General features: G+C 43.1%; 1 protein-coding gene across 1 annotated transcript; it reads left to right on the top strand.

Annotated features, from left to right (window-relative positions):
• Nucleotides 1-1,068: 1,068 nt before the first annotated feature.
• LOC130284889 (uncharacterized) lies at nucleotides 1,069-22,648 on the top strand. The gene is made up of 3 exons (XM_056535797.1): nucleotides 1,069-1,736; nucleotides 20,938-21,081; nucleotides 22,539-22,648. Exons 1-2 carry the CDS (start codon nucleotides 1,242-1,244, stop codon nucleotides 21,070-21,072), a joined length of 630 nt encoding a protein of 209 aa, XP_056391772.1. The 5' UTR covers nucleotides 1,069-1,241; the 3' UTR covers nucleotides 21,073-21,081; nucleotides 22,539-22,648.
• The last annotated feature ends 4,890 nt before the right edge of the window (nucleotides 22,649-27,538 follow it).

Here is a 27,538-nt window from a genome sequence, read left to right on the forward strand (position 1 = left end):
TGGCTGCAGCCCTGGTGACATTAATCACTCCAAAGATCCAACAAACATTGGAATCTGCAATATATTCCACCCTCTCCCGCATACAATCTGAACTGGGTTCACATGCTGGGAGGTTAGATGAGGCGGAAAAGCGCATATCAGCTCTGGAAGATGTTAATAATGGACTAACTCAAAAGCTGAACCAGTCTGAAACTGATCTGTGTTACGTGAGTGGCAAATTGGATGATCTAGAAAACCGCTCCCGGCGGAACAATTTACGTTTGGTAGGGATAAGTGAAACTCTTTTACCTGCAGACATCCAAGATTTTTGTGAATCCGACCTTCCCAAGGCCTTAGGATTGCCACATAAATGTCGGGTTGAGAGAGCACACCGGCTCGGCCGTGAACAGACCACAGACCCAAGAAAGCACATCACCTCGGCTGACAGACCATGACAAATAATCTTCAAACTACTTGACTACAACGATAAAATAGAGCTTCTCAAGGCCTACAAAAAACGCAAAACGCCACTGACTTTCCGGGGTAAAAAAGTCCTGATATTTGAAGATTTCTCAGCGGAACTGACGAAAAACAGAGAGCGTTTGGAAAGATATGCACAGAACTTTACCACGCAAAAAAAACGTTTCCAATTACAATACCCAGGGACATGTTTCTCGTATAGTTGGTATCTTAAAGGTTTCACCGTTTCATGTCCCTTTCCTAGCCTCCATTTATGTGTATTGGTGCAGAAGGGGGGCATCTTATATGTTTTCTTATAAGGGCATTTTTAGTCGACGTCCACCAGGGTCAGGGTTCTTTGACTAGTTGCTTATAACGATACTTTGCTGCTCTCTCACCTCATTGGGGGGGGAGGGGGGAGGGGTCCGGCTCTTCTCTGTGCCTGAAAAAGGTGAGGTCCAGACCACTTTGGAGGGATGCCCATTTTCCACTCGGGGCACCCCCATGTGAGGGTTTTATGTTTTTGTTTTTATTTAGTTGCCATTTGTATGGTGTTATAGCTCTGCAATCTGGGTTATGGCATGTCGATTCTGCTGGGTGGTCTTACTGCATGAATTCTCAGCTCCAGCTCCCTAATTCCCAACATCTGATGTTTCGGGAAAGAATGCTTCCGCCCCCACTTCTGGTTTCCCACTTTCACCCCTCTCACTCGCTATACTTTTCTCTATTTCTTACTACCACTCCGACCTTTCCCACCATCTACTCTATCTCCACCCTCCTCCCTGGGCGGTTCTCTTTAGACTATGTGTAAAGTAATCACGTGGAATGTGAAGGGGTTGAAGTCCCCTCAAAAAAGAATTAAAATTCTGCGTTATCTGAAATGTCTGGGCCCTGATATCGTACTTCTACAAGAGACACACCTGGTGGAAGCAGACTTTTTGAGGATGCAGAAGCTTTGGGTGGGGAGGGCCCTGGGTTCGTCCGCAGTAGATGGTAGGTCTGGAGTGTTGACCTTAATACATAAATCTTTTGCGTGTAAGATTCTCTCTCATGAAGCTGATGAGGCGGGTAGACTATCTCTGGTACACCTCGAGCACAATGGGAACTCTTATAGTATCTATAACATATATGCACCAAACAATGACAATAACTATTTTTTTGCGTCCCTAGCAGATACTGTTCAGCACTCGGCAGGACCTTTCACCATCCTGGGAGGCGACCTGAACTCGGTCGTGGACCCACTCCTAGATCGTAAAAGTACCCTACCCTCCCAATTGCCTACGAGATCAAGTGATAAGGTACTCCCACCCTTTCTCACCCACACAGGTCTGACAGATTCGTGGAGACACACGCACCCAGATGACCGTGAATATACCCATTTTTCACATGTTCATGGCTCATGGTCACGCATTGATTATATATTGGTTAGCCCACTCGCTCGCACCAGAATACAATCAGTGGATATACTTGACATGGTGATTTCAGATCATTCACCTGTCGCCCTGGAGCTCCTGCCATCTTCCCCCAGAGGCATTGACTATTTGTGGCGTTTTCCATCCTATTTAACCAAGGATGAATCCTTTGTGAATCTACTGAGGGGGTGGTGGCTGGAGTTTGAGGCCGACAATGCCACTCACAAAGATAGCCCTAAACTTTACTGGGAGACCGCAAAAGTAGTCCTTAGAGGCAAAATCCTGGCATATAGTAACACATTGAAACGTAAAACACAGGAGGGCCATGCGGCGGCCAGCGCAGCGTTATCTGAGGCGTACTCCACTTTTGTAACCTCTCCGACCTCAGCTCATAAACTCAAGTGGAAGGAAGCTAGATCTTCATACGAGCTGTGGTTGGACCGGAGGGAACGTATCTATAGATCGCAAATTGAAGTTGAATTCTTTAAACATGGGAATAAATCGGGTAGATTACTTGCGAACCTAGCGAAGGGAAAGGCTTCTCCTACTCACATATTGACTTTGAGGGACGAGGGGGGGCACGCCTACTCTGACCCTCATTCGATAAACAAAATTCTGGGTTCCTACTACGCCTCATTATACTCGACCACCCCGGATACCACATCAGAGGGGGAGGGCTTTCTGGATAGGCTTGACCTCCCTAAACTGACAGATGAACAGTGCCAAATACTGAACGCAGACGTGACGGAAGACAAGGTGACAGAGGGTATAAGGACCCTATCGAATGGTAAAGCCCCGGGACCTTATGGTTACCCAAGTGAATTTTATAAACCGCTTTCAGGTCAAATAGTCCCTACGCTAACCAATTATTTTAACGACCTGCTGCACTCTGGATCAATGTCCCAGTCGGCCAAACTAGCTTATATTAAAGTTTTACCTAAGCCAGATAAGGATCCAACTGACCCGGGCTCTTACAGGCCCATCTCCCTAATATATCAGGATGTTAAATTGTTATCTAAAATCTTAGCCGACAAACTAGCGGGATTTTTACCATCTCTCATAGGAGACCACCAGGTAGGCTTTGTAAAATCCAGATCAGCAGTAACCAACATAAGAAAAGTATTGGCGGCCATGGATAGTGTGAGGGATCATCCTGGGACCAGTTCCCCTCCCGCCTTACTATCTCTTGATGCCGAAAAGGCTTTTGACAATGTGAGGTGGGACTGGTTAGAACTGGTCCTGAGAAAATTCGGTATCACGGGTAGTTTTACGTCTTATCTCAGAGGAATGTATAGTGATATGAAGGCCAGAGTCTACACCCCCGGGATACTCTCCCGACCGATCACCATAGCGAAGGGCACGAGGCAGGGATGCCCTTTGTCGCCCTTGCTGTTTAACCTGGCAATAGAACCGCTGTTTCGATATTTAATTTCCTCGGACTTATACCAGGGGATTAGAATAGGGTCACAGGAACTTAAACTTTAAATGTTTGCTGATGATGCTCTTCTTTATCTTGGGGATCCGACAAATGCAGTGCCAAAAATTCTAAACTTTCTGAACAGGGTGGAAGGATTCACAGGATATAGGATTAATGCATCTAAGAGCAATCTATTACCCCTGGGCACCACACAATTAAGGGGGATGACCACAATAAACGGGTGGGGTGTGACTGTTGCGAATTCGTCCATCACGTACCTGGGGATACGCATTGGTCGCACCCCGGATACGTTGTATACTCTAAATTATCTACCCCTCTTCAAGAAAATCCTTACAGAATTGAAAAGATGGGAAAATTTACCACTTTCCTTTCTGGGACGTTGTCATCTGGTCAAAATTATAAGCTTCCCGCGCTTGCTTTACCCTTTGCAGACTCTTCCTTTGCTACTTAGACATGACGATGTCCGACGGCTTAACTCGGCATTTACCAAATTTATATGGCAGGGGAAACGCCCCAGAATAGCCTTACAGAAATTAATGTTGGGTAAATTGGAGGGGGGGGGGTGAATTTCCCAAATATCGGAGGATATAATTTGGCGTGTATGTTTCGGCATGTGATGGACTGGTTACACGGTTCTTCCTACTATTCCAACTTGAGAATTGAGGAAGCGTCAGTGACACCATGGTCTCTGCCTGCTTTATTACACACCACATATGCCAAACTGCCTGCCAAAGTGAAAGGGTCAAAACTACTCAGGGATACTATTGTGTCTTGAAAGGAGCTTCGGAAGAAATATGGCCTTCCCTTTCTTCTTTCAAAACGGATGCCCCTGCTTGGCCATCCGGAATTCCCACAAGGGGGATCTTCTTCATGGCTACGCATGTGGAGTTCCAAGGGGGTAACAACAGTAGGGGCTATCATGAACCGGGAGGAACGTAGATGGTTCACACCTGCAGAGATTCTCGCTTCACATGGGCTTCCGGGTTCGCACATATTGTATGCAAACCAAGTATATTCGTTGTGCTCATCGAGGCTCAGGGACCTATCGAAGGAGGCTTCCTCTCATGCCTTTCATGACATTGTGGGGGAGGTACCTAGGAAAGTGACAATCTCTGCTCTATACCCGGCCTTCCGCACCCGATTATTACAAATAGACCCGAACAAGGTCTTTGGCACCTGGGAGAGATGGACAGGTGATGGGGATTTATCGGCTACTATTCTTGCAGGATGGGGGGCTATACGGAAGAATGTCATAAATGAAAGGTGGAGAGAAACTTATTTCAAGTTGGCGCACGCTGCCCTCTACGGTTTTAACATTCTCCCTTCCCACTCCTTCCCTGACAGGATAACTGAATGTCCGAAATGCATGTCCCCGCTCACGAACCTGTATCACGGAGTGTGGGACTATACGCACACTGCAACTTATTGGCGCATGGTCAACACATATATTGCTGACAATTGGGAGATACAACTCCCATTCACCCCACAAGCACTACTTTTCCACCAGTTACGACCGCCAGAGGGAGAGGAGGGAGGGATGGAGGGTCGCCGGGCCCCACAGTTCATTCACATTGTGCTCTTGGTTGCCCTGAGATGTCTTTTTAATGTCTGGCTAGAGGCTCGCACTCCAGATTTATCCATGATAGTCTCCCAATTGAAGAAATTTATGGATGTTGATAAATTAGATGTGGAAAGACACAAGGTTTCAGGTACAAAAAAGTTCTTCAGGAAATGGCGCTCTTTTATTGCCTCACATTTTACTCCTCAGGAGATAGCAGAGATTATGAGACCATTTAAATACACGACCTGGTACAACATTGAAGCACTTAAAGGCACTCTAGGAGTTCTACAATTGCCAGATGGTTGATTGTACCTTTACAGATCCCTATCCAAATACCGGTGCTACGGTCTTCCAGGGATACTACTGCCAGTAACACCAGTGGAGTTTCCGTGCCTATAGTGTTAGGGGGGAGTGGGATACCGGAATTTGGTTTTGACGGAGAGGGGGATCCTGTTACAAGCAGCTTATTGGCCTGCAGCTCAGTGGGAGATTGTTCTGGACAATACCTGCTTACCTGCGGGAGATGACGTGTTCCTTGTATAGTTTGTTAATTCTTTATATGATGTTTAAGTGATGATGTCCAACTATGACGTTTTTGTCGACTGCTCTATCTCTTACGCAACGGATTGTCCTACTCATCATCTTTATGTACTGGTTTTGTATATTTCAAATGCTGTTTAATAAAAATATATTTAAAAAAAAAAAAAAAGAAAGAAAGCATCTGCACTCACCGCTGGGTATTGGTAGTAGCGTCCGGGAGTCCGGGGTCACAGGCGCAGCATGTCGCAGAAAGCGCTCAAAGACAATACCGGTATTTCACACAAGGATGTGCTTCGTCCGGTCTCGGAAGTACATCATTGCGCAACCTCTTTTTAAGGCCCAAGTCGGCTTGATTGGTAACCATGGCCACGTACCCAAACAGGTACGGGTGCCGCTCAGGACCAGGAAGGAGGCAAGATGAAACTCGGAGTAAAGCTACCGTAGATCATAAAATATAAGCGCATAATAGAACCCAAAATCACCTAAAAGAAGTGAAAAATAATTCTAATATAACACCGAGCAGTGTGAATGGGAACAGCTACGAAAATAGATAAGCCGGCAGAAAAAACCCAAAAAGAATAAAGGAAGAAAGGGAAGGGTATATATCTAAAAAAGTAGACCGGATGAAGCACATCCTTGTGCGAAATACCGGTATTGTCTCTGAGCGCTTCCTGCGACATGCTGTGCCTGTGACCCCGGACTCCCGGACGCTACCACCGATACCCAGTGGTGAGCGCAGATGCTTTCTTTCTCTTACGTCTGTTATATGATTCTGCTGTGAGTTTTCTGCACCCCGCAAATCGGTTCTACTCTGAAAACCCTGACGTCCCGTAGCCGCTGCCATTTCCACCCAGCCATCACCCGGCAGGTGTGAATGTGCTAACCCTGCACCTACGTGTGCTCTCCTCTCATCTTCATTTGTAGATACCCCTCTACACACCAGTCACCCATGTGCACTCCTCTACACCCCTCTGTCACCCATGTACACTCCTCTACACTCCTCTGTCACCCATGTAAACTCCTCTACACCCCTCTGTCACCCATGTACACACCTCTGTCACCCCTCTACACACTAGCCACCCATGTACACTCCTCTACACACCTCTTTCACCCATGTACACTCCTCTACACCCCTTTGCTACCCATGTACAACCCTCTACACCCCTCTGTCACCCATGTACACTCCTCTACACACCTCTTTAAACCCTTGTAAACTCCTCTACACCCCTTTGCCACCCATGTACAACCCTCTACACCCCTCTGTCACCCATGTACACTTCTCTACACCCCTCTGTTACCCATGTACTCCCCTCTACACCCCTCTGTCAGACATGTACACTCCTCTACACCCCTCTGCCACCCATGTACACTCCTCTACTCCCTCTGTCATCCATGTACACTCCTCTACACCCCTCTGTCACCCATGTACACTCCTCTGTCACCCCTCTACACACCAGTCACCCATGTACACTTCTCTGCACACCACTTTCACCCATGTACACTCCTCTATACCCATCTGTCACCCATGTACAACCCTCTACAACCCTGTCACCCATGTACACTCCTCTACATCCATCTGCCATCCATGTACACTCCTCTACACCCCTCTGTCACCCATGTACACTCCTCTACACCCCTCTGTCACCCATGTACACTCCTCTACACCCCTCTGTCATGCATATACACTCCTCTACATCCCTCTGTCACCCATGTACACTCCTCTGCCACCCATGTACACTCCTCTACACCCCTCTTTCACTCATGTACACTCCTCTACACCCCTCTGTCACCCATGTACACTCCTCTATCCCCCTTCCATAGACTTGCATAGCGGGGGCGGGGGGTGACATCACACGGGGGCGGAGTCATGACGTCATGATACTCCGGCCCCGTGGTCACCACCCGGCTGTTTGTGAGCTGGCACCGCGGCGTGCAGCTCAAACAGGTGGGTGGCGAATAAAAGATTGCGGGGGTCCCCAGCGGCGGGACCCCCACAGGGAGACATCTTATCCCCTATCCTTTGGATAGGGGATAAGATGTCTCAGGGCTGGAGTACCCCTTTAAAATGTTAGCCAAGCTTTCTTACAATCTTACTGAGGAACTTTCTGACAATATTTTACCATTTCTTCTCACACTGTATGGTCACTGCAATTCTCTGTAAAGACGAGGTTACTCATTAAAGTGGTACTCCGGTGGAAAACTAGATATATGTTTTTTTTTTTGTTTGTTTTTTTTTTGTTTTGTTTTTTAATCAACTGGTGCCAGAAAGTTTAACAGATTTGTAAATGACTTCCATTTTAAAATCTTAATCCTTCCAGTACTTATAAACTGCTGTATGCTCTAGAGGTATTTCTTTTCTTTTAGAATTTCCTTTCTGTCTGACCACAGTGCTCTCTGCTGACACCTCTGTCCATGTCAGGAACTGTCCAGAGCAGGATAGGTTTGCTATGGAAATTTGCTTCTGCTCCAGACAGTTCCTGACATGGACAGAGGTGTCAGCAGAGAGCACTGTGGTCAGACAGAAAGGAAATTCAAAAAGAAAAGAACTTCCTCTGTGGTATACAACAGCTGATAAGTACTGGAAGGATTAAGATTTTTTTATAGAAGTAATTTATAAATCTGTTTAACTTTCTGGCACCAGTTGATTAAAAAAAATTAAAAATTTCCAGTGGAATACGCTTTTAGGGTGTGAAGTTCTTTATGGGAGAAGCACAGTGTGTCCATGGGAGGTTATCCCTTATCTTTATGTCTACCATGCTACCAACCAAAAGAGTACAGTTTGTGTTGGTGGAAAATGCACTAAGCAATGGGGTAGTCAACGTGGTGGAACCTGGAGGCCTGTTTGTTTGTCAGTGTTAAGGTTTCTGCCAGTGGGCACGTCAGAGAGAGCACTGATAACCAGAGAGGACAGGGTGAGGGACAATCAACGGCCAGCTATCACCAACAGACCACTGTGGACAGTGAACATTAGAGAGGAAGAAATGTGAGGAGGGGGGTGGGTCAGCAAAATGTGCAAGAACCCCTTGAATTGACAGGTTCCCTCCATACAAAAAGCTTATTTGTTGCAATGCCAAGAAATCTTACATTTGTGTTAACCATTCGGGTCATTGCAGGAAAGATTGCAGACTGTTATATACGAAACATTTAAAGGGGTACCCCGGCGGAAAACTTTTTTCTTTTTTATCAACTGGTGCCAGAAAGTTAAGCAGATTTGTAAATTACTTCTATAGAAAAAATTTTAATCCTTCCAGTATTTATTAGCAGCTATATGATACAGAGAAAATTCTTTTCTTTTAGGATTTATTTTCTTTCATGACCACATTGCTCTCTGCTGACACTTCTGTCCATTTTAGGAATTGTCCAGAGCAGCATATGTTTGCTATGGGGATTTTCTCCTCCTCTGGACAGTTCCTGAGATGGACAGAGGTGTCAGCAGAGAGCACTGTGGTCATGACAGAAAAGAATTCCAAAAAGAAAAGAACCACTGGCGAATACAGCCGCTAAGAAGTACTGAAAGGATTAAGATTTTTTTAATAGAAGCAATTTACAAATCTGTTAAACTTTCTGGCACCAGTTGACTTAAAAATAAATAAATAAATAAAATAAAAAGTTTTCCACTAGAACAAGTACTGTGCACAACGTATATATGTGGTTTATTGCTGGGGTATGCATGCTGTTTAACAAAACACAGTGGCCGGGAAGTCTGACCATGAGGCTATTTGATAGTAAACAGGCAATAGCATGAGGGACGTATTCTATGACCATTACATTGTTGGGTCTATATGCTTATTTTAAAATAGGCGGAAAGTGATGACTGTGTACTGCCCGTGTGAGCTGTGACTTGTTGAGAGAGACATCAGCATTCGTGGCTTGTGTGAGGACACACCACTGGTGGAGAGATGTGAGAGCGACATCAGCCACCATAGAGCCACATAGAGCAACATCAGTCACCACAGAGCCACATGGAGCGACATCAGCCACCAGGCCAGTATTTTACCGGCACAGCCTTTATTTTGCTGACCCTGCCGTTTTTTTATATTAAAAATACTGGCAATGCAATGGTCGGTATTTATCCAACCAATCAGACTCCTGGAATGGATTCAACCAACACTATACCAGTGTTTCCCAACCAGAGCGCCTCCAGCTGTTGCAAAACTGCAACTCCCAGCTTGCCCGGACAGCCAACGGCTGGGAGTTGCAGTTTTGCGACAGTTGGAGGCGCTCTGGTTGGGAAACACTGGTTTAGAGAGGGCAGCAGAAGAGACAGCTGGAGCCGGGGGACAGACAAGTACCATCCGTGACATGAATAGCACCTGAATAAGAATTGCTGAAGCAGCACAGGGACTACAGAGTGTTAACCCTGAAGTAGGATCATCTGAGAGAGATTAAAAGGTTGTATTATAATAGTCTGCCCCTGCTACGAGGGCCTAGAACTAGTATTAAGATATTGAGCCCTCGGCTATGAGAACATTTGATCTGTCTTAGGCTGCATTCACACTTCGTTTTTACATTACGGGTGCCAGAAACGGCTGGGGGAGGGGCAAACCGGGCTCTTCCGTACCCCAGCCGGACCAGCACTGAACTCCATTTACTTTAATGAGCCGACCGGAGTCAAACGGTGACTCCGGTCGGCTCATTTTTGACCCGTATGCGGTTTCCTGACCAGACCTAGAACTGTAGTTCTGCTGCTCAGCAGCAGTGTGAGTTAACTTTCCTTGCTGGGCTCCTGAATGGTATACATGGGTACACTATGCACCCCAGTATTCTATACAGCTGGCGTAGGTAAGTAGTGATGCTCTGCACCCTGTATATGCTATATATCACTCCTCACGTCCTTACACTCTGTGGACTGGGCGCTCTGCATCCGACCCATGGAGTGGTACCTGAAGGCAGTAAAAAAAATTGCCACAGGATACAAAAATGATTGTTTCCACACACCAGCAAAAACGCAAGAAAAGAAAAACTGAAAAAACGCAGGAAAAAGCTGTATGGAATCCGAGCGTCAAAGCAATAGAACAAAAGAGATTTAGAACTTTGCAAAAATGTATCATGTGCCTTGCAATTGCACCAAATTTAGACAATCTACCAAAAACATGTCCCTTCAACAATGATAAATTTCCCCCAATGTAAATGTGTGATTGTGTATATGTAGTAGAGCTGAGTGTGAGTGTGTGTATATGCAGTAGAGCTGAGTGAGTGTGTGTATATTTAGCAGGAGCTGAGTGTGTGATTGTGTATATGCAGCAGAGCTGAGTGTGTGATCAGGAATATGTAGCAGAGCTCAGTGTGTGGTTGTGTAAAAGCAGTAGAGTTGAGTGAGGGATTTTGTAAATGCAGCAGAGCTGACTGAGTGATCAGGTGTATGTAGAGTTGAGTGTGTGCGTGGTCATGCTTATACATAATCACACATTCAGCTCTGCTCCATACACATGTCACACACTAATTTCTGCTACATGTACATGATCACACACTCAGCTCTGGTACATGTACACAGTGTTAACCAACCAGGGTACCCCCAGCTTTTGCAAAACTGCAACTCCCAACATGCCAAGTTTTGCAACACTTGGAGACATTCTGGTTGGTAAACACTGATATAGAGATAAGGGGACAGATTGTTCAGCAAAATTACATAATTTTTAAACCCAGACATTCTGGGGGAGATTCTCAAAAACAAATGTAATTTCTGTTCCAGCGATATTATTCACACTTTTTTTTTTTCTCCTCACATTTTCAAAGGTCTCTTGTGCTGCTATGAAAATATGTGAAAATTCATTTTTGCACCCCAATTTTTTTTTTGCAGCCATATTGGATTTTTTTTTTTTGCGCCAAATTTTACATCCCAGAAAATTCTGGGGGAAACATCTCACAAAATATTCCATGGTTACTAGTGCCCAGTGATAACTGTATAAGTAAAACATTTCTGAGCTTAAATGTGAGTGCAGGGGCAGTGACCAAGAAAAAAATAAAATAAAATAAAAAAAATATATATTTTTAATACCATTTTTCAATAATAATTGTTTCTTTTTTTTTTTTTTTTTTTATAATTACTTAAAGAACACCTTTTCCCCAAAAAACTAAGAAAAAAAAACCCAAAACAGTAAAACTACAACACAATTTCTGTGATTTTTTGTGTGAAATATTTGATGTAAACTGGACTCTCACCCCTTTGAAAATATCATGTAAAGCAGAAAATATATATGGACACGCCTACTTTTACAAAACTGATGTGAACGGTGTAAACCGTGGCACAAAGCTCTTTGAAAATGTGTTCGATACCTTTTGCGCCAAAATCTTGGCGCAAAATTGATTTCTTTGTGCAGCTAAATTCTATGAGAATCTCCCCTCTGTGTACTTTATAAATATTTATGATTTTACTATTGTGCAGAGTTTTGTTCGGCGCACACTGCTGCTCCAGCACTTCTAGCTATGTGAGCAGTGCCGTGGAGGTAGAGAAGGAGTGCACGGTAGAGCCAGGGGGGGTGTTTCTATATTTGCGCAAAATTTATCAAAGGACGTGCAAAACTTTTGTAAATTTTTGAGCAAGAGGGTTAGACAAGAGGTGTAAAGGGGCAGATCTGTGTCTACAATAGACCCTAATGAGAAATCTCCCCCAATGATTCTATAAACTGGCGGTCGATAATGAGTATACAGTTTATATACATTTTTTGTGTAGAGTTCTTTTTTAAATATAATTTTTAATAGGAAAGAAATAAAAGACATTTTTTAAAAGGTTCCCAATCTCAGTTTTCGTTACTCAATAAAAGAGATTTACACCATTTTATGAACAATATAATTTCCGTTGTATGTATATAAAGTATACAAAAAAGAAGGTTGCAGCAGCAGCTCTCTTGGTCAAAAAATTAGAGGCTCTTAGCGCACTTTTTGATCAAAACGTGTCCCCATCCACCACACGGAGGTGGCCTCTTGTTGGATGAGACCCTAACATGCCTAATCCACTCACCTCTGCTGGGCACATGGCCTCTGACATGAAGGATCCTTTTATATTATGCATGTTTTGTGTATATATATATGCATTGTACCATACGCACTATATCTCTGCACTTTTTATATCTTTTGTATATGTATGTATTGTATTGCATGCTCTATATATTCTTGCACTCTGCAGGCACTGCTCCTGTGCATTTGGTTTTAGTATACATCATTCCTGCACACTAATCAATATTCATTTATACACTTCTATAAATGTTTTTTTTTACAAAACTATTTTTCTCATTTTTGTATATGTTGCATGCACTATTTATTTGTTTTACCATTATGCATGTGATCACATCCTTGTCATTTTTTTATGCTTTCATTTGCCCTCGGATTATTATTATAATCATTATTGCTATTATCTCTAATGTATTTGCATTATTTATAGCCATGTTATTGCCTTCACAGTCCACAGTCAGTTCTCCCACTATATATTTTCATTCTTTGTATTATTTAGCCCTGGGTCCGATGTTCAGCTTATTTTGTATATCCCTCTATTAGCAGCGATCTGCGGCCATTTTGGGGAAGCTTGTCTTTCCTCCTAGAATTTTTTTGTGCACGCATGCGCAGTATGAGTGACTGTGGCCATGTTTTCGTGGCCGCACACGCTCTATAATGTGAATGCGCGTTGCGTGCTCCATCACACGAGTGCCGCGGTGTCCAACATCACTTCCGACCCAGCGGCTTACTATTTGGACAGGTGTGTTATTCCTTTTCTATTGGGTCACTATTATATAAATACCATACCTGTAGCCAATATTTGCAGCCAAAATTTTTTACATATATTGATATATATTTCTTTTATTCCGTCTATTATGTACATTTTTAGAATCATGTTCTTTTATTAATATAAAATATATATTTTCATACATCGATTTGTACTTTATTTGGTGTCGGGGTTACAATGTGTTACGCTTTTGGCATTTGTAGGTATATATTTAGAAGGGATAAGTTGCAATATATAGGGGAAAAAAAGAAACATGGGGGTTGGGGTGCAGGTGACTATTCACAATGAAGCAGAGCTGTAGTGTTCTGATCAATCCAGGAGCTGTGTATTCTTCCCCCACCATCACTTTCCTCCTCCTCCTATTCTCAAAAATGAGGAATCCTCCTGCCAGAATACCCAAATCTGTAGATAACGTTGGACTTTTTGTCAGAATTTTATTAATATTTATATTTGTATATTATTATATTTGTTTGTCTTCTATGTTATAAAGTGACGTTCCTTCCCACCCAAATACCAAGTCCTCTGTATAAAGTCACCGCCCCCCCCCGAAAAAAAAAAAACACCCTACACCCAGAGTTTTCTATACCTTTATTTAATAATAAAAAGCTTGTTTCACCCTATAAAACAAATGGATGTAAATGTCCATGTCTACATCTGTCCTCAGAGCAGTGACATTCTGTATAACATCACAAATGGTGATAGCTGGAAAAAGAGGTGCAGAGCCCCAGAGGCCTTACTCTGAGGACTGCACTCTAGCGAGCACTAGTGTTTCTAGATTGTTTCCTTGCACTTTTTATTTTATTTTATCATGATTCGAGGGGACCACATCAGCAAGGATGAGGTCAATTTGGCCTGTAGCATGTGCTGGACAGTTACCATCCTCCTGGGTTCCCTCTTCACCACCGGCCCGAGTTTCTGGTTTGAAATCACCAGCAACCAACCGAACTGGAATATCACCTCCAGCCACCTGCAAGGGCAGAACGCTACCATTAGAGATCTGCCCAGCTTGAATACTACCAGCAGCGACATGAAGTGTCCCATCTGGACGAGGACCAGGATCAGGATCAGAAAGATCACCCCTGTCCTGGTGAGTAATCAAACCTCTGCCAGCAGCGACATGAAGTGTCCCATCTGGACCAGGACCAGGATCAGAAAGATCACCCCTGTCCTGGGGAGTAATTACACCACTGCCAGCAACGACGCGATCAGCTGGGATTCCATTACCAACAACCTGCAGAGCGGGGCGGCCATCATCAAAAACTATCTTGGCTGGATCAGCACTTATGGTGACATGATCATCTGCCTGCTATGCTATATCCCCATCAATAACAACCTGCTGGACCGGTTCATAGATGCTGTTGACGATCTGATCTTGTTTGCTACTATCATCAGTGACCTGCTGTCCTGGATAGACACCACCACTGACTTGATATTCTGGATCCCCACCATCACCAGCAGCTCCCTGCTTGCCTGGATGAACCCAGTCAATGAGTTTGTGACCTGGATTAACACCAGCAGCACTATAGAGCATCTTTATGTGATCTGTAACCCCACCGCCATCAGCTGGATCGGCTTCATCAGTGACAGGCTCACCTGGATCGCCATCACACTCCAGCTTCTGACGTGGGTTATGCCAAGGGGGATAGTGACCAGCATCACCGGACCGATGGACTATATTAACTCGGTCAGACAGTTCCTGGGACGGGTCACCGTTGCCATCCTAATTGTCAATATCCCCGAGATTAAAGGTGTCATTACCATCATCACCAGTATACTATGGGTATTCACCACCAACCTGTATGTATGAACACTGGAAAAGATGAATAAACATTTTTATTTGACAAATATTCCAATAGTTGTAATTATTGTTATAATAGACAAAATAGGGAATTTATTATAAATCAGTGTTTTATATGTCAGTGAGAAACAAAAATATCTCAGAGTAAGGTGCCCCAAATGTATGAAGAGCCGCAGTTGAATATGGTTTCACATAACTACAACTCCCAGCATGCCCAGACAGCCAATAGCACTGCTCAGCCTCTGATTGGTGGAGCACTTTGTCGTACAGTAATAACTCAACTAACCCCTTCCTGCAGAATGCCTTATATAAACGGCCGATTGGGCAGGTCCTTCGCGCATTCTGCCGTGCGATGCGCGGCATCGCATGGGTTAACTGGCAGAATTCCCACTGTTACCAGCAGGAGACAACTTCTGCAAGCCCCCCCCAGGACCATCTGTGGATGGTCCTAGTCAACAATAACTGTCATTGGTCCCTGTGGACCAATCACAGTGTCTCAGCTGACTGGGGGGGGTTAAAGTTCATTTCCCTTGGTCTGCCCTCAGCGGCACATACCTGGGACCAGGACCGGCGGCAGGCACAAGTGGAGGAGGCATCAGACACAGCAGTGAAGATCGCTGTAATGTGATCTTCCATGCTGCTTCTAGGAGTTTTAAAACTACAACTCCCAGCATGCCCAGACAGCCTTTGGCTGTCTGGGCATTCTGGGAGTTGTAGTTTTGCAACATCTGGAGGGCCACAGTTTGGAGACCACTGTGCAGTGGTCTCCAATCTGTGCTCTTCCAGATGTTCCAAAACTACAATTCTCAGCATGCCCAGACTGCCCAGGCATGCTGGGAGTTGTAGTTTGGCAACATCTGAAGGGCCAGATGTTACAGAACTACAACTCCCAGCATGCCTGGACTGTCTGGGCATGATTGGAGTTGTAGTTTTGCAACAACTGTAGGCACACTGGTTGGGAAGCATTGTCTGTTTCCTAACTCAGTGTTTCCCAACCTGTGTGCCTCCAGCTGTTGCAAAACTATAACTCCCAGAAAGCACTGACAGATCAAGCATGCTGGGAGTTGTAGTTTAGCAACAGCTGGAGGCACACGGGTTGCGAAACACTGAGTTAAGTAACAAACTCAGTGTTTTGCAACCAGTGTGCCTCCAGCTGTTGCATAACTACAACCCCCAGCATGCACGGGCAGCCAAAGGGCATGCTGGGAGTTGTAGTCTTGCCCGCCCCCCCCATGTGAATGTACAGGGTACAGGGTACATTCACATGGGCGGGGGTTTACAGCAAGTTTCCTTGCTGTAAACCCCCGCCCTTGTTATGTGCCTTGAGGGGTGTAGATTTCAAAATAGTATGCCATGTGGGGGCTTTTCTGCTGTTCTGGCATAATAGGGGCTTCCTAAATGTGACATGCCCCCCAAAAACCATTTCACTCTCCAAAATTCCATTGTTGCTCCTTCCCTTCTGAGCCCTCTACTGCGTCCTCCGAACATTTTACATACACATATGAGGTATTTCCTTACTCGAGAGAAATTGAGTTTCACATTTGGGGGGATTTGACTACTTTTACCCCTTGTTAAAATTCAAAAACTGGGTCTACAAGAACATGTTAGAGTAAAAAATTGAGATTTAGAATTTTTTCCTTCACTTTGCTGCTATTCCTGTGAAACATAACCAGTGTGCCTACAGCTGTTGCAAAACTTAAACTCTCAGCATGTACGGTCTGTCAGCGCATGCTGGGAGTTGTAGTTTTGCAACAGCTGGATGTCCCCCCCCCCCCCCCCTCAATGTGAACGTACAGGGTACACTCACATGGGCGGAGGTTTACAGTAAGTATCCGGCTGCAAGTTTGAGCTGCGGCAAATTTTCTGCCGCAGCTCAAACTGCCAGCGAGAAACTACTGTGAACCCCCGCCCGTGCGATTGTACCCCAAAAACACTACACTACACTAACACAAAATAAAATAAAAAGTAAAAAACTCTACATATACACATACCCCTACACAGCCCCCCTCCCCAATAAAAATGACAAACGTCTGGTACGCCACTGTTTCCAAAACAGAGCCTCCAGCTGTTGCAAAACAACAACTCCCAGTATTGTCAGACAGCCGTTGACTGTCCAGGCATGCTGGGAGTTTTACATCAGCTGGAGGCCCCCTGTTTGGGAATCACTGGCGTAGAATTCCCCTATGTCCACCCCTATGCAAGTCCCTAATTTAGGCCTCAAATGCGCATGGCGCTCTCACTTTGGAGCCCTGTCGTATTTCAAGGCAACAGTTTAGGGTCACATATGGGGTATCGCCGTACTCGGGAGAAATTGTGTTACAAATTTTGGGGGGTATTTTCTGCTTTTACCCTTTTTAAAAATGTAAAATTTTTGGGAAAACAAGCATTTTAGGTAAAAAAAATATATTTTTTTTACACATGCAAAAGTCGTGAAACCCCTGTGGGGTATAAAGGTTCACTTAACCCCTTGTTACATTCCCCGAGGGGTCTAGTTTCCAAAATGGTATGCCATGTGGTTTTGTTTTGTTTTTTGCTGTCCTGGCACCATAGGGGCTTCCTAAATGCGGCATGCCCCCAGAGCAAAATTTGCTTCCGAAAAGCCAAATGTGACTACTCCTCTTCTGAGACCTGTAGTGCGCCAGCAGAGCACTTTTCACCCCCATATGGGGTGTTTTCTGAATCGGGAGAAATTGGGCTTCAAATTTTGAGGGGTATTTTCTGCTATTACCCTTTTTAACAATGTAAAATTTTTGGGAAAACAAGCATTTTAGGTAAAAATTATTATTATTTTTTTACATTTGCAAAAGTCATGAAACACCTGTGGGGTATTAAGGCTCACTTTATCACATGTTACATTCCCCGAGGGGTCTAGTTTCCAAAATGGTATGCCCATGTGTTTTCTTTTTGTTTTTTGTTTTTGCTGTTCTGGCACCATAGGGGCTTCCTAAATGCAACATGCCCCTCAAAAACCATTTCAGAAAAATGTACTCTCCAAAATCCCCTTCACTTCTGAGCCCTCTACTGCGCCCGCCGAAAACTTTACATAGACATATGTGCTTACTCGAGAGAAATTGGGCTACAAATACAAGTAAAAATGTTCTCCTTTTACCACTTGCAAAAAAAATGAAGTGTAAAAAATGAAGATTTTGAAATTTCTCCTTCACTTTGCTGCTATTCCTGTGAAACACCTAAAGGGTTAAAACACTTACTGAATGTGATTTTGAATACTTTGGGGGGTGTAGTTTTTATAATGGGGTCATTTATGGGGTATTTCTAATATGAAGACCCTTCAAATCCACTTCAAAACTGAACTGGTCGAGTTTGAAAATTTTGTGAAAAATTGGAAAATTGCTGCTTAACTTTGAAGCCCTCTGGTGTCTTCCAAAAGTAAAAACTTGCCAATTTTATGATGCAAACATAAAGTAGACATATTTTATATGTGAATCAAAAAAAAAATTATTGGTAATATCCATTTTCCTTACAAGCAGAAAGCTTAAAAGTTAGAAAAATGCAAAATTTTCAAATTTTTTCTCAAATTTACGGATTTTTCACCAAGAAAGGATGCAAGTTACCACAAAATTTTACTACTATGTTAAAGTAGAATATGTCACGAAAAAACTATCTCGGAATCAGAATGAAAACTAAAAGCATTCCAGTTATTAATGTTTAAAGTGACAGTGGTCAGATGTGCAAAAAACGCTCTGGTCCTTAAGGCCAAAATGGGCTTGGTCCTGAAGGGGTTAATCGTAGACTGGCTTCATGACTTAACAAACATGTTAAAATACGTATAGAAAGGGTCACACGACCCATTACATCATTGATTACAAGACAAGGCAATGTGGAAAACCTGGATAAGAGTAAAATAATGAGATGGTCTCTGTGTCATGGTATATATTTACATAATTCGAGTAAGCCCGTTTCTTCCTTACCCGCAGACATAAAAGATCCCTAGAGCTGCGGTATTGAAGAGTATTCCTTCCGATTTCTCATACTGGATACAATATGCCTATATGAACAACTGCTTCTTACTTGGAGTGTTCAAGTATGTGTTGAACAATATACCTTTTGGGGAAATGTGCCATATCAAAAGAAATTGCACTAATCCAGCCGCGCTCCAAATGGAAACTGATGAGTTAATACACAGGTTAAAAAACAGGGGGTACTCTGAAGCGTCTCTGGAGACAGCTAGAAGTAGAGTAAATGCCATCGATAGAGTAGAATTGCTGAGGCATTCCAGAAGACGTACTGACCAACATACCAACCCATCAATATCTCAAATAGACACAAATACTGATATTGACTCTGTAACCAAGGGTAACAAAGGGAGGCACAAAACAGAAAGTAAAAACATCAAGACTAACAGAAAACCGTTCTTTGTCACACCCTACAGTGCACAATTTAACAAAATTAAACAAATCATTAGAAAATATATACCAGTATTGGAGACAGATAACATCTTGCAAGAAATTGTAGCAGGGGGCATTTCCACAGTTTCCCGAAGAGGTCCAACAATAGGGTCAGTTATATCTCCAAGCCTCTTCCAAAGTAATAAGATGTTGACATCGAACCGTACATGGTTAAATGAAACGGGCAATTGGAAATGTGGACATACTAGGTGCCTTACCTGCGGATATATGGATGTATCGAGAGAGGTCACTTCATGTCATACGGGAACCACCCACAAAATAAAAGATTACATAAATTGCAATTCTAAATGTGTGGTGTACGTGGCTACCTGTGTGGCATGCAATATGAGTCCAATATGTAGGCTGCACTAGTAATACGTTGAAGACACGATTCAGGAAGCATGTATCCGATATAGGGAATAGTGCTGTCGGTATATCTATGTTATCCAGGCATTTCAGGGACACCCACAATGGTGACCTTCAGTATTTGAAGGTCTCAGGGATAGAAAAAGTCTGGTTGGGTCCCAGAGGTGGAGATCTCAGAAGAAAACTATATAACAGGGAAACATACTGGATGTTCCTAATGGCAACTAGACAACCCAGAGGGCTTAATAAAAGGCTAGATTTAGTAGTTACATGCACTTGAGATATATTTAAATCTAACATCACTGTAAATGTAAATGTAAATCATTATTACAAGTGTTAATCTAGAGTGAGCTACATATGTATGCCTTTCCTTAAAGTGTAGCTCCCACCAAGTTATATATAATCTAATATGTCCCTACCTATTAGTAATCTAGCCCTAACCTCCTACCTGGCTTTAAAAACATTTTAAATCGCTTTAATAGAGCAGATTTAGTGCTTCTAAATCTGCTCTATAAAGCAGGGCAGGAAGCAGCTTCCGCCCTCAGATCGTCTATGCAGCGCTCCTGTCGGGAGCGCGCATAGATGATCTGCCAATAGCACGGCAGGCAGCTCCGGGGTCTCCTCCTCCCTGTTTACCTGTGCATGTGCTATCCAGGGAGGAGGAGTAGAGGAGCAACGCCGGCCTGCCGTGCACGATATTACTGCCAAGACCCGGCTAATATAAGACCTTAGATCAGACTTACTCATCCGGAGGATCAGCGCAGCAATGAGTGCTCACGCTGCCTCCGGATAGGGTAATGGGGGCGGGCGGGCGGGGCCGCGCGCAAGGCCAGTGTTGCTGGCCAATGCGCGCAGCCCCAGCTATCAGCGTGCTCACTCTTGCCTGTTTGATTGACAGGCGGGAGCGAGCACAGCAGTGCCTGAATTTCGACTCATTGCCAGGCTGAAATGAGTCGAAATTCAGTGGTGACGTCACTGCTGAATGCATTCGGCCACTAGGAGGGCGACCCCTAGTGGCCGAATTTAAAAGTGATTTTAAACTTGTTTAAAATCACTTTTTTTAATTAAAGTATATTAGAGATATGTTGTAGTACTTAAGTACTACAACATATCAATTTTTGTACTTCATGACAGTGCCCATTTAAACGTTCAATGTACAATGATAGGCCCGTTTTTAGGTTCTTCCTAATGTGTGTTTTTTGTATTTTTGTATGCACTTTTGTAATATGTAATTTTTTGCAATCCTTTTGACTTATAGATAAATTATGGGAAAGTGTCTCATCTCTCAACATATGAAATGGAGGTGATTTCTGAAGTCGATGGGTGGTTGCCTGTGGTAACACACAAGAAGAGAGAGTACAACAGGATTCTCATTGCCCAGCTGAAACATTGAACACTCCAAGTAAGAAGCAGTTGTTCATATAAGCATATTGTATCCAGTATGAGAAATCGGAAGGAATACTGTTCAATACCGTAGCTCTAGGGATCTTTTATGACTGCGGGTAAGGAAGAAACGGGCTTACTCGAATTATGTGAATATTAAATTAAGGTAACCACCCACCATGACACAGAGACCATCTCATTATTTTACTCTTATCCAGGTTTTCCACATTGCCTTGTCTTGTGATCAATGATGTAATGGGTCCCTTTCTATATGTATTTTAACATGTTTGTTAAGTCATGAAGCCAGTCTAAGATTAAGCACGCTCAGTGCGAAACGCGTCAGACGCTTCTATCTCTGTGTGTGTGTAACCTGTCTGATGGTCCTTGAATAAAGAAAACTTCATTTAACCGCACCTCAAGAGCTGAACGACAATCTTTTGTTCATATATCTACGTTTAGCCAAAGGCGGGACCGGCATGTCCGTGCCAAGGTGATAAGTGTTTCCCATTAGGTGGTGAGCGGAGCTAAACCTTCCACAAATATTTTTTTTTTGTAACACTTTTGGGGGGGGGGGGGGTAAAATGGGAAAAAGGGACAATTTACATTTTTTTTTATTAATGAAGGGTATTTTTCATATTTTTTTTCCTTTTATATATCTATATATATATATATATATTTTTTACACTTTTCATGTCCCCAAAGGGGACTATCTATAGCAATCACTTGATTGCGAATACTGTTCAGCGCTTTGCATAGGGAATAGCACTGACCAGTGTTATCATTGATCTTCTGCTCTGGTCTGCTCAATCTCAGACCAGAGCAGAGCAGGAGACACTGGGAGACGGATGGATCATCCATTTTTCTGACCGCATTGCCGCAGCTGCTGTGATCTGTATTGATCACGGCATCTGAGCGGTTAATGGCGGACATAAGTGTGATCGTTCATGTCCGCCATTACCGGTGGGTCCCTGGCTGCTGAAAGCAGGACCAACTCGCCAGGACAATCATTTGCGTCCTGTGTCGTTAAGGGGTTAAATAAATTAAAGGAGGATGGAGGGGGACAAGAGGGATAAAGAGATGAAGGTGTGTCAAGCTTTAACAAAATAAGTATGTTCCCTATTTTTCCAAATATATGCTGCTGTATGAGGGCTAATTTTTCTGCACCTTGAGCAGCAGTGTTTATCGGTACCACTATTTGAGTATGTGACTTAACTGGCATAGCACTGTGATATCAGCAATCCACTTTCCAGAAGACAGACTATGCAATTGGATCAGAGCAGAGAGCAGGCAAGGAAAGCGCTGGCCATCATCTTGACCCATACATATATATCACAGTGCACCAAGTACCAGCACACAGCAATGTACATGTTTGTTATGCGTCCTCTAGGGGTAAATTTTATCATAACTTTACAATTTTAATAATTTTGCATTTTTTGCACACAAAAATTGCCCCTAAATTATTATATTTTTTTTTAGGTCACATGAACCAGCGTACTGACTGCAGAGGGTTTCCACCTCAGATTATAGGGTAAGCCGGTCACACACTGTGGCGATCAACTTGTTAAGTGTCTCAGACTGCTAACTGCTAGACTTTAGACTGAATCAACACGTTTTGCTCATTTGTGCTACACAGCAGTGAAACTTAGGCCATACCACGCCCTCTTCTCTATGAGCTCCACAGTTTGTTGTTTTGGCCGTACTTTGCATAATAAATGTGTCTTAATAGCTGTGCTCTACAAATTTTGTGCATGAGAAAAAATTCTGGTACAGCAGCCATGGTAAATCTGCCCCAGAGCAGTCACCAAAGCAAACTCCCTCCTCCAGTGCATTGGATAAATAGTCACCTTTTCAGAATACCACAAGATATAGCAACGTATTTTACATTTATTTTTTAACCCCTTAAGGACCAAGCCCATTATGACCTTAAGGACCAGAGCCTTTGCACATCTGACCACTGTCACTTTAAGCATTAATAACTCTGAATCAAATTAATAAAGTAAAAGCATCCCAGAGTTTTTTCGTGACACTCTACTTTAACAGTGGTAAATTTTCATCGATACTTGCATAATTTCTTGGTGAAAAATATCAGAAACACTTAGAAAAATGCTAAATTTTAACTTTGAAGCTCTCTGCTTATAAGGAAAATAGACATGCCAAATAAATCATATATTGATTTACATATACAATATGTCTACTTTATAACTGCATCATAAAGTTGACAAGTTTTTACTTTTGGAAGACATCAAAAAGGCTTCAAAGTTCAGCAGCAATTTTCCAATTTTTCACAAAAATTTCAAAATCAGAATTTTTCAGGGACCAGTCCAGTTTTGAAGTGGATTTGAAGGGCCTTCATATTAGAAATACCCCAGGAACAACCCATTATAAAAACGGCACCCCTCAAAGTATTCAAAATTATATTCAGAAAGTTTGTTAACCCTTTAGGTGTTTTACAGAAATTACAAAGTGGAGAAAAGTCAACATTTTTTTTTTTTTTACACTAACATATTCTTGTAGACCAAGTTTTTGAATTTTGACAAGGGGTAAAAGGAGAAAGGTTACAATTTTCGGGGGGGGGGGGGGGGGGGGGCATTTTCTCCTGAGTATGGAAATACCCCATGTGTGGATGTTAAGTGCGCTGCAGGCAAACTACAATGCTCAGAAGAGGAGCGTCATTGAGCTTTTGGAGAGATAATTTGTTTGGAATGGATGTCGGGGTCCATGTGCGTTTACAAAGCCCCCCTTGGTGTTCTACTGAGGACACCATGGGGGCTTTGTAAACGCACATTGCCTTCAATTCCAGCTAAATTCTCTCTCCAAAAGCCCAATGGCACTCCTCTTCTGAGCCCTGTAGTGCACCAGCAGAGCACTTTACATCCACACGAGGTATACTCAGAAGAAACTGTTACAAATTGAGGGCTTTTTTCCTATTAGCCCTTGTGAAAATGAAAAAATTAGGATAACATCAGCATTTCAGTGAAAAAAAAAATGCTAATTTTTCACATCAAACTTTAACAAAAATTCTTCAAACACCTGAGGTGTGTTAAGCCCCACTATACCGCTTGTTACGTTCTGTGAGGGGTGTAGTTTCCAAAATGGGGTCACATTGGGTTTATGTCAAAACCGCTGAAATGATCAGCCACCCCTGTGCAAATCACCTCAAATGTACATGGCGCTCACACTCCTGAGCCTTGTTGTGTGCCCGTAGAGCATTTTACGTCCACATATGGGGCATTTCCGTACTCAGGAGAAATTGCGCTACACTTTTTCTCTCCCTTTTACCTCATGAAAAATGAAAAGTATGGAACAAAACCAGCATGTTAGTGTTGTAAAAAAACAAAAAAAACATTTTTTTTTATCATGCTGGAGTAGACCCCAAATTTACCTTTTCATGAGGGGTAAAATGAGAAAAAGACCCCCAAAATTTGTTAGTCAATTTCTCCCGAGTACGGAAATACCCCATATGTGACCCTAAACTGTTGCCTTGAAATACGACATGGCTCCGAAGTGAGAGAGCGCCATACACATTTGAGGCCTAAATTAGCGATTTGCATAGGGACTGACCCAGATGCAAGAATTACACTTGCCTCAGATACCAAAATTACCCTGTGGCAGTGTTTCCCCAAACAGGGTGCCTCTAGCTGTTGCAAAACTACAACTCCCAGCATGCCCTTTGGCTGTTCGTGTATGCTGGGGGTTGTAGTTATGCAACAGCTGGAGGCAGACTGGTTGCAAAATACAAAGTTTGTTACTTAACTGATTCACAACCAGTGTGCCTCCAACTGTTGCAAAACTACAACTCTCAGCATGCACTTACAGCCGAAGGGCATGCTGGGACTTTTAGTTATGTAACAGCGGGAGGAACACTACTGCAACTCCCAGCATGCCCTTTGATAGTTTGTGCATGCTGGTGGTTGTAGTTAGGCAACAGCTGGAGGTACACTTTTCATAGAAAAAATGTGCCTCCAGCTGTTGCATAACTACAACCCCCAGCATCCACAAAGGGCATGCTGGGAGTTGTAGTTGTGCCTTCTGCTGTTGCATAACAACTCCCAGCATGCCCTTTTGTGGATGCTGGGAGTTGTTGCTAAGCAACAGCAAGTGGCCAGCCTTACCTCCTCTTGCCGCCTCCGCTCCTAGGGCCTAGATCCCGCTGCCAATACTGGGAATCAGGGGCCCCAGCCACAGGTACATAATCCTGGCAGCCGCTCTCGCCCTCCGGAACAGGGGCAGATCGGGTGCCATTAGGGACTACCCCACAGCAGGAGTCCTGATTCCGTTACCGACCGACAAATCAGGATGATCATGAGGTGGCACCAGTGCCACCTCATTCCTGCTGCTAAAGGACGATAGGTGCCCTCTTGGACGGCACCTATCACCCTTAATTTCCGGGTCCGATTGACCCGTAATCACTGATCTGAATTGATGCAAGCAGCATGTTATATTATATATTACAGCTTACTGTCTTCAATTGCCTCAGAGGGAGGGGGCCTGAACTGTGCATGACTGCTTTCTCCCTCACTCTGCTCTGACCCTGGAGCCTAGCAGTCACTGCACTCTGCTCTGTAACCATTTCCTCTCTGGTTTTATGCTGTACATGATACACAGAGAGAAATTGTTGAGATTGCCTGTACTCTACCAAAGACAATATGGTGACTGTATAACTTAATGCATATATTTTCTATCTGTTGTATCTGTTCTTTATGTTCCTATGTCATTCATGTTTGTCATCCTTTGCCAGTCCTGTAATGCTGGGACTTGAAGTTTTGGACTAGTTTGAAGGTACAGGGTTTGGATAAATCTACAGCAGTGTTGCCTTCAGCTATGTGCCTACAGCTTTAGCAAAACTACAACTTCCAGCATGCCCAGACATCCTTTGACTGTCCAGCTGTTTAAAAACTACAACTTCAAGCATGCCTGGAGGCACGATTGGTAAATCTCTATGATACCACAGTGTTGCTTCAGGCTGTGTTCCTCTTGCAGCCATCTCCTGTCCACGACCCTTGGACACCCTTCATGCTGCTGTGGGACTCAGTGTCCCTAGAGGTATGGGGACCCCTAGTGGTGGGATTTTCCAAGGCAGTTTAATATACTTGCAAGTTTTTTTTTTGTTTTTGTTTTTTTAAAGTATTAGAAAAAAAGATATTGTTTTGCCAAGATGCAGAACAAAGTTCTCTTTTTTATATCAGACAGCGCTCATTTAAATATTGACACCCGCAGAGGGACCACTTGCAGCTTTTCTGTGCATCCAGTTTTTATGGACTCCGCTACACAGAACAGCAGATAGAAAGGGAATGTGTTTTCTCCCTATAAGAGATCTAAATGGGCAGCCACTGGCAGGATTATTTGGCCTAGAACAAAGTAGCATGTACATAGAAGATCACCATCTTCCAGTGAAATGGGCCTTTGTCATACAAATAAAAAAAAATCACACAGAACTGTGTCGAATATGGCATTTAATTTGCAAATAGTTTCCATAACAAATATACCAAATGAGAGCAAATTTTAATTTAAACTTTATTTTTAATAGAAAACCAGGGGATAAAACGAATTTTTTAATTTTGAAACTCCTTAAATTACATTATTACAGTAGAAAATACAGGAGGTAGAGGGTAACAAAAATTTGAGTCATGGATCTAAACAGCATTGCTATTTAAAACATGGTTATAAAAGGCGAAATAAGGCAAAAATTGAAGGGGAAAAAAATAAAAATCACTGAAAAAGGGGAGAAAATAAATGAGTGATGAAAGCCCTTACATCATGCTTGATAAAGGAGGTAGGATGTAAGAATAACCAGAAAGACACATAATTGAAGGTGAGAAATTTTATCTACAGCTCCTGTGTTTGCTCACTGACCACTCAGTCACCCTCTTCAGTTTCAGACTCAGATTCTGTAAAGAAAAAAAAATAAATTCAGAAAATTGTGCAAATTTAGGATTAGATCAGTCGGCCATGTACTGTGGCAATTGTACTTCGTATTTGTCTCTAATATTGCTTGATTGTTGTCCTACCAGCTGCACAACCAGAGCATGATGGGGAGTATCCATGTTTATTTTTTTTATTATCATATTTTTTCCTTCACACCCTATAAAGGATTATATAAAGAACGCAGTATATGTACCGGTTATGCGTCTTAGCAAGATACAAGGGATCACCTCAGCATCAAGAGTCAAATAATAATTAGAACCAACTAATAAGTGTTCCGAACAGGTGTGCTGAATACATAACTTTTACTATATTTCTTATATAAAATCCACCAATAATAAGAAAGTGCCTGTGTATTCCAACACCATTGAAAATTGGACATAAAATTGGTCATCACCATTAGTAACCAAGCATGTTGAGGCTCTGCTGGGCCCTGCCAGCCCCAAATGCACACATGGATTAACATACAGAACTGCCGACGCGTTTCTACCACCTGGTAGACGGTGGTTTCATCAGGGAAAGGTTAAATATAATTGACCAAAACATATAATCAA

This window comes from Hyla sarda, chromosome 8 (assembly GCF_029499605.1).
Source record: "Hyla sarda isolate aHylSar1 chromosome 8, aHylSar1.hap1, whole genome shotgun sequence".
NCBI classification, from domain to species: domain Eukaryota; kingdom Metazoa; phylum Chordata; class Amphibia; order Anura; family Hylidae; genus Hyla; species Hyla sarda.

What these genes read in the sequence shown, in the direction of transcription:
- LOC130284889 (XM_056535797.1), top strand. Translation starts at nt 1,242, where the DNA reads ATGTGTAAAGTAATCACGTGGAATGTGAAGGGGTTGAAGTCCCCTCAA. An exon ending in CTACGAGATCAAGTGATAAG is followed by an intron (nt 1,737 to 20,937) that starts GTACTCCCACCC and finishes TTTGACTTATAG; the next exon opens with ATAAATTATGGGAAAGTGTC.